At 38.1% G+C, this 12,743-nt stretch overlaps 1 protein-coding gene across 2 annotated transcripts in view; it reads left to right on the forward strand.

Annotated features, from left to right (window-relative positions):
- The window catches only part of CYSLTR1 (cysteinyl leukotriene receptor 1), a 57,828-nt gene extending 45,710 nt beyond the window's left edge, over nucleotides 1-12,118 (forward strand). Inside the window, exons 1-3 of one of the 2 annotated variants that reach the window (XM_049873319.1) lie at nucleotides 2,203-3,868; nucleotides 4,946-5,031; nucleotides 10,958-12,118. In XM_049873319.1, coding sequence (XP_049729276.1) covers nucleotides 10,988-12,010 — 1,023 coding nt within the window. In that variant the 5' untranslated portion in view covers nucleotides 2,203-3,868; nucleotides 4,946-5,031; nucleotides 10,958-10,987 and the 3' untranslated portion in view covers nucleotides 12,011-12,118. Of the gene's footprint in view, nucleotides 1-2,202; nucleotides 3,869-4,945; nucleotides 5,032-10,957 lie in introns of those variants that run through there. The other variant, XM_049873318.1, reaches the window with a different exon arrangement.
- Nucleotides 12,119-12,743: the final 625 nt, after the last annotated feature.

Here is a 12,743-nt window from a genome sequence, read left to right on the forward strand (position 1 = left end):
TGAATGCTAGTACCAGCCTGCCACCGCTGCTGCCGCTCCAGGAATGGTGCCTGAGGGCTCTCCGCAATTCAGGTCCAGTAACTCCTCTCTGCTTCCAAATGGTCTCTTCCTCCCCCTGCCCCTCAGTTCATTTTCTAAGCTTGCCTTTGAAGCTCAGGGCTCCCAGCTTATCACAAATATACTGTTTTGCTTGTTTTCGGGTCTTTGTTGTAAAGAGGGCTCACTGGAAGCATCTGTCTATTCCGCCATCTTGGCTCCGCCTCCTGTTCTTATATTTTAAAAGTTTTTCTCACAGCCTTCTGGGAACCAAATTCAGAATTGAGGTCAACTCTTAAGATAATTTTTAGACTCCAGATGCATGAAAGCAAACAAATTCCCACTGCTTATCCAGGCGGTGAGAGTTGTCCCTGGCATCTCCCCTAATTAGGGTTCTTGGATACCTCAGGTACGCTTGACTTCCTTCCAGAATATTATTTATAGGGAAACAAAAAAGGTTCATGATTTTTTTTTTAGATTATATAAATAACAATGTCAAAAGAGTGTTTCATTGCTCAAAAGATGGTTCAGGTGGGGCAGGGCTGGACAAAGGTGGGGGATGGAGGGGGAGTGGGAATGATGGTTACTTGTAAATGTTGAGAAGATGACATAAAAAGAAGCTGAACTTTTGTACGTACTTCAAGATATGGTCTCAGGACAAAATAGCACATCTGAAAAACAAAAATATTGGCTGAAGTTGTTGAGTCATTATACTGCACTCAAGGGATATGCCTGTGAACACAATCAGAATTTTAAGCCAGCATGTTAGGACAATGTGTTTCTGAACCAAGTTTTCCCAAGAGTCACTATTCCAATACTTCGAGTTTTCACTTTCATCATATGGCATATTGGATAATTTCACATCAAAAAGTTGCCACTTGTTCCAAGGTTCTCTTTCTGAGACACCTAAGCTATCCTTACTAGTGGATTTCTCCTTTCTCCAGATAGTAAGACTTGTTTGGCCTCTGTCAGTCTTACTTTTCTCTGTGGGACAAAAGGTTGAATAGGAGGCTAGGGTCAGATTGTGGAGAGGGCTGCCTGAAATATAAAATTGGGACTTGATTACAGTCATTTGCAGGTTCTTGAGTAAAAGACAGGGTGAAACCAAGGGTTAAGGATGACTAGTCTAGCAGTAGTGTGCAAGATAATTTTGATAAGAAAAAGCCCCAAAGTTAAGGGGACATGAAATACTACTCCAGGAAATTTACACATTTCAGCATGCATGGCTAAAGGAAGATGCATGTGAACAGCAGAAGGCTATTGTAAGTCATATATGTTTGAGACAATGAGAGTCAGAACTGAATAAGCAGCGGTAAGAATGAAGAGGAATAGAGAGGAGAAAGAACAATCAAAACTTGGTACCAGACTGGATAAAGGTTGGCTGGAACTGGGCAAAATTGGGAAGGAGTCAGATCCCTCTTCCCTTCACTCCCAGCTTCCTGTATCTATGCTGTTTTCTCCATCTATAATTTTAACTTTAGTGTCTTCAGGTCTCAAATATCCAATGCCTTCCTGCTCTTTTCCTTTTTCCTCCATCAGCTTTAACAAAACCATCCCAGACTTCTTCCATCTAACTGAGATGACAGGGTCTGATAAATTTGGAACTTGACATTCCTAAAGACAATATGACTTTAACAAGAGTCAAAATCTCTTAGAAGCTCTGCCAAATAGATTTCAGGCATCAGCTAAGATATAGATGGATGAATTATTGGTTCTGGAACCCTGAAGCCATATGATCAAGCAGAAATATGTACTTTATATAAGGAATGATAAAGAAGAAACTATCAAAGATGAGGAGTTTTTCTCTTAGAAGACCTGAAGAATAGTGATCCTACTGTCAAAATCAGAGATGTTGTAACTTGTAAAACAAAAAAAGGACAAAGAACAGAACCTGTGGGCCCTGGCAAGTGGGACAACTTTAAATCATAAAAAAATAGCACTTAATTTAGAAACTACCCTCAAGTCTAAGACTATTGCACTACTTAGGGGACCTAACCAACGCTGTACACTGAGCACAGCTGATACATTCAAAGAGGAATGAAGTGAATGATGTTCACTTGAAAGAAATGTAGCTCAGGGAACACCTAATTTTAAATCAAGCTCTCAAACTACTTATGCCCATGTTCCTCTCTAATAAAGCCATAGATCTCTTATCCTAATTAGCTCTTTTTTTTCCAAGACCAAGATCAAAACTAAGCCAAGCAGAAGACAAAACAAAATGGAAACAAAAAATGCATACCTTTATCTTTATAGATTTATAGAATGTCAGACTGGAAGAAACTTTAGAGAACATATAATTCAACCCTGTTATATTACAGATAAGTGAAGAGATCATGGAGCTGGGAAGTAATTTTCCCCAAATCATACAATCAATCAACCACCAGAACCAGAGGTACAATCTAGATCTTTGATCTACCAATTCCATGAATTTTCCACCATGACCATTGCCTTTCTCCATGAAAGGATTCTCTCTGGTTTTTATAGGATATCAATGAAATGACAATTCAAACCAATCGATATTTAAAAGGCACTGTACTATGTATAAAAAATATATATATACTGTACTATGTATACCAGATGACAAATACATGTTATTGACCTTTCAGTCTAGTGATACTGGTTTGGGAAGGATGGAGAAGTGAAATTTCAATGACCACACAGATGACTATGACACAAACCAATAAATGAAAATTATCAAGAAAGGGCAAACAAAATATTGTAGGAGTTCAAAGAAGAGAAATATTAAATTGGGTTGAGAGAATCAGGAATGGCTTTTTTGTTTGTCTAGGAACAAAAAAGAGGCACTATTACCATCTTCATTTAGTAGATGACACCAGCCTGGGGTCTACCTAGGGATACCTGGGGATCACCAGCTGTACCTGGACCTACTTAGAAAGCACATATGTAATTAGATTTCAGCAACAATAAAGTTGTATGGTATATGAATTGGGAACTAATATGCTTATAATATCTCTGGGCTCTCTTACTTACCTCATTTACTAGAGATTGGCCAGGTTATAGGTTCAATAGAGGCAGAGGGCTGATGGAAAGAGAGTATCCTCTCTTTTGTAAGAATAGGGTCTCCGTAAATGTTTATTGACCTGAACTGAATTGAACTTAAGATAAACCAAATAAAAAGTCTGAGTAACCCCTGATTTAAACAAATGAAATCAGAACTCATATATCCATACTCTCACTTTATCACCTCCCCTTCACCCACCCAATTACTCAGATAAGAATGGTAAAGTCTTTTGGCAGAAGTGCCTTGTCAGAGACAAGAATCCTCAAAAAAAACTGAAAAGGAAAAGAGGGGCAAGGAGTGAAAGTATTGAGTTCCTGCTATGCGCAAATCTCAGAATTTATAAAGAAGCTATAGAAGACCCCTCAGAATCCCAAACTTGAGAAACCATTACACTGTTGCCCAGACAATGCGACATTTACTCATTTGTGCATATGACCAAAAGCTAAATCAATTGCCATCAAGTTGATTCCAACTCATGGTGACCCTGTGTGTGTCAGAGTGGAACTGTGCTCCAAAAGGTTTTCAATGACTGATTTTTGGGAAATAGATTGCCAGGCCTTTTTCTGAGGCACCTCTAGGCACCTCTAGGTGTATACAAACCTCCAACCTCTCCTGTGCATGTAAAAATTGTGCTAAATTGTAATTGCACAGCCACCATGGAAATGGGTAATTAATATGTTAGTACACTAGTACTTCTCATAGATGGGTGTTAGAAATTCATAAACTCTCTTTCTTGTTCCATGTGATGACAAGCTCCCTGATCTTCTAAATAAAAAGCTGTGACAGAACCAAGGTTAATTTTATCCATAGGTAAGATGAATAATCTCTTTTTTTGGAATCATATAATTTCAGAATCAGAAATGGTTTTTAATACTCAACATTCATTTAGTACATCTTTATTAATGTATAGAGATCTGAAAAATTATTATCTGAGTACAGGATGGATTCAAAGAGAAATACTATAGATGAAGGTTCAAGTTTCTACTTTCAAAACTTGACTATGTTTTATATTTTTGCATTTTTTTTCTTTTAATTTCCAAGATTTTTTTTTCCAGTAGATTTTCTTTGGAAAGTTCCAGCCTGTTTCTACTTGCTAAAAATAAACTACAGGAGAGTGTTTATTTTGTTGGCACTGGGACCACAGAAAAACAGAAAAGTTTCCAGCCTCTGGGGATCTTGAAAACAGCAATGAAAGTTGCCACAGGGCAACAAAAATTTAGAGGAATGTTGTCCCAGCTGCTAATGCTTGAAGAAAGCCTTTCTCTGCTCATTCCTTGGAGATTTTTATAATACTTTGTTATATTCTTTGATATAGTTTAACTATAAAGGCAACAAGACAGTTGATATCTGAAGATACATAATATATGCCAAATTAGTGATATTAAATAATAAATGCTGTTATGAGTTTATAAGGAGAAGAGTCCAAGATCCTTTAAGCCATCCTTCTTTCAAGGTAAACTGTCCTTAAGCCATCCCAGGCAGATATACTTGATATTTTTAACCTTGTAACTCTTTCCCTAGTAAACTAGATCCTTGGATGTGAACTTCCAAATTATTTCTTCCTTGGCTGTTTAGAAGAAAAAATCAGGGAAATATCATGATTTCATGGAGAGAAGAGAGGTTTACAATACTGTGTTCATCTTTAGGTACAGAAATTATGTGCACACACCAGCAAATATCTGTGATCAGACCTGGTCTGTATTTCAAATTTTCCTCTTGGGGATATAACACTGGATGGAAGGAAAAGAAGGAGGCATGCAATCCAGTGTCAATAAAGCTTTGATCTTCCATCTTAAACCCTGGATCTGTGTTTAAGGCTGTTAAGCTACCATGACCTCTCTGGACTGCTCCTAAACTCCAACTTCCTTTTTAATCTTATGATTTCAGCTTGGACTTCCTTTGATATTGTACCATAAGAAGCACTGACCACTAACCAGGGACACTTGTGAAGGGGATTGCAATTCCATCGACAGGTATGGCTCCATTTTCAAAGTGAAACTTGCCTTTTCAACTTGCTAGTTATCTTAACGAAGTAACTACCTTCATCAACTACACTAAAACAAAATTAGTTCCATTTATGTTTATACTCTCTTTTGTTAATGAATTAATGACCCTTTTGCGCTAAAATGTCTCTTACTATATTGTATTGAATCAATCCACTTTTTTGTGCTATCACTCCTTTCCACCACTAGTATGAGCTGTTTGAATGCAGGGATGGGGTTTAGGCATCTCTATATCCACATCGTGTGTGTCACATTGTGGGAGGCTCTCATTAAATTCTATAAAAATTAAATATTGTTTAAGACAAGTAAAGCTAATGAGTGGCTTGGACGGAATGATCTCTACTCCTCTAAACCAAAAAAAACCTGTTGCCGTCAAGTCAATTCCAACTCATAGCCACCCCATAGGACAGAGTAAAACTGCCCCATAGGGTTCCCAAGGAGCAGATGGTGGATTCAAACTGCCCATCTTTTGGTTAGCAGCCTTAGCTTGCTGTAGCTCTTAACCACTGCATCTCTAGGGCTAGGACTAATTAATTGTTTATAATTTTTACAGGCTTCTTTTATGGTTTAATATGAGGCATTGCCTTGAATTACAATTGTAAATAAACAATTGAACCTAAATATAAAAATTTCTAGAAAAGCTTGTTTTGTTCAGTAAAGGTTGGGAAGTGTATTAATAGGACTAAAGATCATATGTCTCTTTGCATGTTTTCATTAAGTTATTTATTACTTTTATTTGGCATATGTCATTCAAAGAACTGGAAATTTCAAGATTATTTATAATATTTAAGAGATTTAAATAAAACAAATGCTTAGCCTGCGTCAGAAACCCTGGTGGCATAGTGGTTAAGTGCTACAGCCGCTAACCAAAGGGTCGGCAGTTTGAACCCGCCAGGCGCTCCTTGGAAACTCTATGGGGCAGTTCTGCTCTGTCCTATAGGGTCTCTATGAGTCGGAATTGACTCGACAGCACTGGGTTTGGTTTGTCTTTGGTTTAGTCTGTGTTAATGGTATAGATGTGTTTTAACCTTATGATTATCCTTATGATTTAGTACCTTCCTTAATACTTTTGGAAGCAATTTACTTACAGAATAACTTCAGGCTCTGAAGCTGTAACGCTTTTAAATTATATTAGAATGAGAACATAACTCTAAAGATTCAAATGATAATACCTTCAAATGATAAACTTGTTTCATCATTCATTTGTTCATTCATTAAATTAACTTATTGAGTATTTATGAGCAAGGTACATATATGCTAGGCCCTGTGTGGAGTGGGTTTTTATTCATAAACAAGAGGACTGGCATTGCAGTCATCCTCAAAAAGAACATTTCAAGATCTGTCCTTAATACAATGAGATCAGTGTTAGGATAATATCCATAAGCCTACAAGGAAGACTCATTAACAACCTGTGATATGCACATGACACAAAATTGCTTGCTGAAATTGAAGAGGACTTGAAGCACTTACTGATGAAGATCAAAGACCACAGCCTTCCGTATGGATTACACAACAGCATAAAGAAAACAAAAATCTCCACAATTGAGCCAATAAGCAACATCATGATAAACAGAAAATATTGTAGTTGTCAAGGATTTCATTTTACTTGGATCCACAATCAACGCCCATGGAAGGAGCACTCAAGAAATCAAAAGACGCATTGCATTGGGCAAATCTGCTGCAAACAACCTCTTTAAAGTGTTAAAAAGCAAAGATGTCACTTTAAGGACTAAGGTGTTCCTGACCCAAGCCATGGTGTTTTTGGTCACCTCATAAGCATGTGAAAGCTGGACAATGAATAAGGAGGACTGAAGAAGAATTGATGCCTTTGAATTATGATATTGGTGAAGAATATTGGGAATATACCATGGGCTGTCAGAAGAAAGAACTAATCTATCTTGAAAGAAGTACAGACAGATGCTTATTAGAAGCCAGGATGGCAAGACATCATCTAAAATACTTTGGACATGTTATCAGGAGGGACCAGTCCCTGGAGAAGGACATCATGTTTGGAATAGTACAGGGTCAATGAAAAAGAGGAAGATCCTCAATGAGATGAATTGACACAGTGGCTGCAACAATAGGATCAAACATAAAAATGATAGTGAGAATGGCACAGGACCACCAGTGTTCCCTTCTGTTGCACATAGGGTCACTATGAATTGGAACCGACTGGATGGCACCTAAGAACAACAACAAGAAGGAAGACCAGTTAATATGACTATTACTCAAATTTACACACCAGCCACTAATGCCAAAGATGAAGAAATTGAACATTTTTAACAACTTCTACAGTCTGAAATTGATCAAATATACAATCAAGATGTATGATAATTTCTGGTGATTGGAATGTGAAAGTTGGAAACAAAGCAGAATGAAAATATGGCCTTGGCAATGGAAACAATGCCAGAGATCACATGAGAGAATTTTGAAAGACTAATGACTAACTCATTGCAAACACTTTTTTTCAACAACATAAACAGGGACTACACACATTTTTTTTTTCTATACACATGGACCTCGCCAGATGGAATATGCAGGAATCAAATCGACTACATCTGTGGAAAGAGATGATGGAAAAGCTCAATATCATCAGTCAGAACAAGGCTGGGGTAAACTGCAGAACAGACCATCAATTGCTCATATGCAAGTTCAAGTTGAAACAGAAGAAAATTAAAACAAGTCCACGAGAGTCAAAGTATGACCTTGAGTATATCCCACTTGAATTTAGAGACTATCTCAAGAATAGTTTTGATGCATTGAACATTAATGACCAAAGACCAGATAAGTTGTGGGATGACATCAAGGACGTCATACCTGAGGAAAGCAAAAGGTCATTAAAAGACAGGAAAGAAAGAAAAGACCAAAATGGATCCCAGAAGAGACTCTGAAACTTGCTGTTGAACATAGATCAACTAAAATGAATAGAGGAAATGAAGTAAAAGACCTAAACAGATTTCAGAGGGCAGCTTGAGAAGGCAAAGTAAGATATTATAATGAAATGTGCACAGACCTGGAGATAGAAAACCAAAAGGGAACAACACTGTTGGCATTTCTCAAACTGAAAAAAAACTGAAGAAAAAATTGAAGCCCCGGGTTGCAATACTGAGGAATTCTATGGGCAAAATATCGAACTACTCAGGAAGCATCAAAAGAAGTCAGAAAGAATACACGGAGTCACTGCACCGAAAAGAATTGGTTGATGTTCAACCATTTCAGGAGGTAGCATATGATCAAGAACCTTGGTACTGAAAGAAGTCCAAGCTGCACTGAAGGCATTGGTGAAAACAAGGCTCCAGGAATTGACGGAACAACAATTGAGATGTTTCAACAAACAGATACAGCACTGGAGGTGCTCACTTGTCTATACCAAGAAATTTGGGAGACAGCTACCTGGCCAACAGACTGGAAGAGATCCGTATCTGTATCCATTCCAAAGAAAAGTGATCCAACAGAATGAAGAAATTATCAAACTATATCATTAATATCAGTACATCAACAGAAAAATGCCAGAAAATCAAGCCAGATTCAGAAGAGGACCTGGAACGAGAGGTATCATTGCCGATGTCAGATGGACCTTGGCTAAAAGCAGAGAATACTGGCAAGATGTTTACCTTTGTTTTGTTTTGTTTTGTTTTACCATGCAAAAGCATTTGACTGTGTGGATCATGTCAAATTATGGATAACACTGTGAAAAATGGGAATTCCAGAACACTTAACTGTGCTCACGTGGAACCTGTACACAGACCAAGAGGCAGTTGTTCAAACAGAACGGGGGATACTGCGTGGTTTAAAATCAGGAAAGGTGTGTGTCAGGATTGTGTCCTTTCACCGTACTTATTTAATCTGTATGCTGAGCAAATAAGCCAAGTACCTGGACTATGTGAAGAAGAAGTTGCATCAGGATAGGAAGAAGACCCATTAATAACCTTTGATATGCAAATGACACACCCTTGCTTGGTGAATGTGAAGAGGACTTGAAGCACTTAGTGATGAAGATCAAAGACTACAGCTTTCAGTATGGTTTGCACCTCAACATAAAGAAAACAAAAATCCTCACAAGTGGACCAATAAAAAAACATCATGATAAACGTAGAAAATACTGCAGTTGTCAAGGATTTCATTTTGCTTGGATACACACTCAACGCCCATGGAAGCAGCAGTCAAGAAATCAAACGACATCTTACATTGGTCAAATCTGCTACAAAAGACCTTTTTAAAGTGTTAAAAAGCAAAGATGTCATTTTGAGGACTAAGGTACACCTGACCTGAGCCATGATATTTTCAATTGCCTCATATGCATTCAAAAGCTGGACAACAAATAAAGAAGAAGGAAGAAGAATTAATGCCATTAAATTATGGTGTTGGTGAAGAATGTTGAATATACCATGGCCTGCCAAAATAACAAACAAATCTGTCTTGGAAGGAGCACAACCAGAATGCTCATTAGAAGGAAGGGTGGCAAGACTTTAACTTACTTTGGACATGTTATCAGGAGGGGCCAGTCCCTGGAGGACATCATGCTTGGCAAAGTAGAGGGTCAGCAAAAGAAAGACCCTCAATGAGATGGATTGACATAGTGGCTGCAATGATGAGCTTAAGTGATAGCAACGATTTGTGAGGATGGTGTAGGTCCAGGCAGTGATTCATTCTGATGTACATATGGTTGCTATGTACATATGGTTGCTATGTGTTGGAAGTGACTGGAGGGAACCTAACAACAACAGCAACAGTCAGTCTGATAGGAAAGATAGCATTTGTATACGAATCATTGATACAAGATAGATTTAAAGTGCCATAGAAGTACAACAAGTAGCACTGGTGGCGCAACAGTTAAGTGCTGGACTGCTAACCAAAATGTTTGTGGTCCGAACTCACCCAACAAATCCACAAGAGAAAGGCCCTGGGATCTGCTTCCAAAAGATTGCTGCCAAGAAAACTCTATGAGGCCAGTTCTGCTTTGTCACATGCGGTTGCTATGAGTCAGAATTGACTCAATGGCACCCACCACCAACAGCAGAAGTTCAACAAAGATAGAAATTACTATGGAAGAGGCTGAGGGAAGGCTCGGTCAAGAAGGTGTAATTTGAGCTAAGGGATTATTATATTTTGCATAAGCATAGATGGAGGAAAGGACACTTTTGGAAAAGAAATACCATAGAAAAAGACAAAAAAGGAGACAGGCAGGTGGAAAAACATGCAGGGCATGTCCCTGTAGCAAAATAGTTGTTTTATTAAACTATAGGATGTGTAAAGGGGAGAAGTGAGAGAGAATCTGGGAAAAGTAAGATGCAGCCAGATTTGAAAAAAAAAATTATTATTATTATTATTTTTGGATTTGTAGAGAGCCTTAAATATCAGGTTAAGAGGTCTGGATCTTATTCTGAATGCAATGGGGAATGATTGAAGGTTTTATAGCAAAGGCATGACATAATTCAAAGCTGTAATGTATGAAAAATTATTCTGGAAAGAGTTTGTAGCAGGATGGATTCAGAGGTGATGATCGTAGTAAGGAATGATAAGAATTATCAATTTTTTTTCAAGTGTGGTTCTTCAAAGGCTGTGTCAGAAATTTCAACAGCACCATCTAGTGCCTCATAGCATACTATCATCCAGTTTGGAGAAAACACCTAATACAGGACTGACGAAAAAAAAAGTGGATTAACTAACTACAGGCATTTTCCCTTTTTACCACAATTGCACTTGAGTTCAGAGAACCAATGATGGAAGAGACAGATAACTTGGAAGCAAACTGAGAAATAATGCAGAGGTTGAGTATAGTGTTTCCTGTTGTGTTTTAAAAGTATACATAGTGACACTATGAAATGAAACATTAGGAATTCCTATAATTTATGGTCTGGTAAAAATTAACAAGTTTTTTTTTTTTTAATTGTAGGCACGGCACCAAGCAGACATTCTTAGGGACATGGATGATGTCATAAATATGACAGTGCCTTCTGCTAGTAATAACACATGCCATGACACTATTGATGACTTCCGCAATCAAGTATATTCCACCTTGTACTCTATGATCTCCATTGTGGGCTTCTTTGGCAATGGTTTTGTGCTCTATGTTCTTATAAAAACATATCATGAGAAGTCAGCCTTCCAAGTATACATGATTAATTTAGCAGTGGCAGATCTACTGTGTGTGTGCACACTGCCCCTCCGTGTGGTCTATTATGTTCATAAAGGCATTTGGTTCTTTGGTGACTTTTTGTGCCGCCTCAGCACTTATGCCTTGTATGTCAACCTCTACTGTAGCATCTTCTTTATGACAGCCATGAGCTTTTTCCGGTGTGTTGCAATTGTTTTCCCAGTCCAGAACATTAATCTGGTTACACAGAAAAAAGCCAGGTTTGTGTGTATTGGCATTTGGATTTTTGTGATTTTGACCAGTTCTCCATTTTTAATGAGCAAATCTTACAAAGATGAGAAAAACCATACCAAGTGCTTTGAGCCTCCAAAAGACAGTAAGGCCAAAAATTATGTTTTGATCTTACATTATGTGTCATTGTTTCTTGGCTTCATCATCCCTTTTGTTATTATAACGGTCTGCTACACAATGATCATTTTGACCTTACTGAAAAATTCAATGAAGAAAAACCTGTCAAGTCGTAGAAAAGCTGTAGGAATGATCATAGTCGTGACAGCTGCCTTTTTAATCAGCTTCATGCCATATCATATTCAACGCACCATCCACCTTCATTTTTTACACAATGAAACTCAACCCTGTGATTCTGTCCTTAGAATGCAGAAGTCAGTGGTCGTAACCTTGTCTTTGGCTGCATCAAATTGTTGCTTTGACCCTCTCCTATATTTCTTTTCAGGGGGGAACTTTAGGAGAAAGTTGTCTACATTTAGAAAACATTCTTTATCCAGCGTGACTTTTGCACCCAAGAAGAAGGCATCCTTGCCAGAAAAAGGAGAAGAAATATGTAAAGAATAGTTTAAAACCATCTCCAGTGTAAACCAATAAGAATTCCCCCAATAAGTATTTTCTCAGATTATTTACAATGAAAATAAAAATATTCATTAATAATTTACAAATACATAACTGAAGATTTGTGCCTATAAATCTATTTCATTTATGTGTCCACATTATTAGAGGTCATAAAGATATTTTAAGTGTTAAAAATTCATTCCACAACTATGAACTGAATTCTAAATGGGGTTTGTTGTTGTCGTCGTTTGTTTTGTTTTGTTTTACCATTCCCCAATAGCTGGGGAATGTTTCTGTCTCTGTACTGTAAAAAATGGGTCTGAGTCAAGGTATTCTCCCTCAAATAAAAGCTTTACAACGGATAAGAACTATACCTTTAAAATCTAAAATTAAGGAGGCTGAGCCAACATGGCACTATAGACAGAAGTACCACACCGTCCCTCCACAGCAAAGACTCGAAAAACTAAATAAAACAGAAACAAACTCCTGTCAGAGATCAGCAGGCAGGGTGTATGAGAAAGCAGCCTCACGGAGCCCCGGCAGGAAACAGAACACCTGGTAACCAGCAACACACGCTTCCCCACCCCCACCCATCTTACCCTTGCTGGGCCTCCGCAGCTTCCCAGCAAGCGGAGTGGACTGTGGCCTGGGAGGCGCTGGCTCCATGCCGCTTGGATTCGCCCTGCCCACACCTGCCGGCTTCTTCAGTGGCATTTCATTGTTGCTGGTGTTGCCTTTT

Source organism: Elephas maximus, chromosome X (assembly GCF_024166365.1).
Source record: "Elephas maximus indicus isolate mEleMax1 chromosome X, mEleMax1 primary haplotype, whole genome shotgun sequence".
NCBI classification, from domain to species: domain Eukaryota; kingdom Metazoa; phylum Chordata; class Mammalia; order Proboscidea; family Elephantidae; genus Elephas; species Elephas maximus.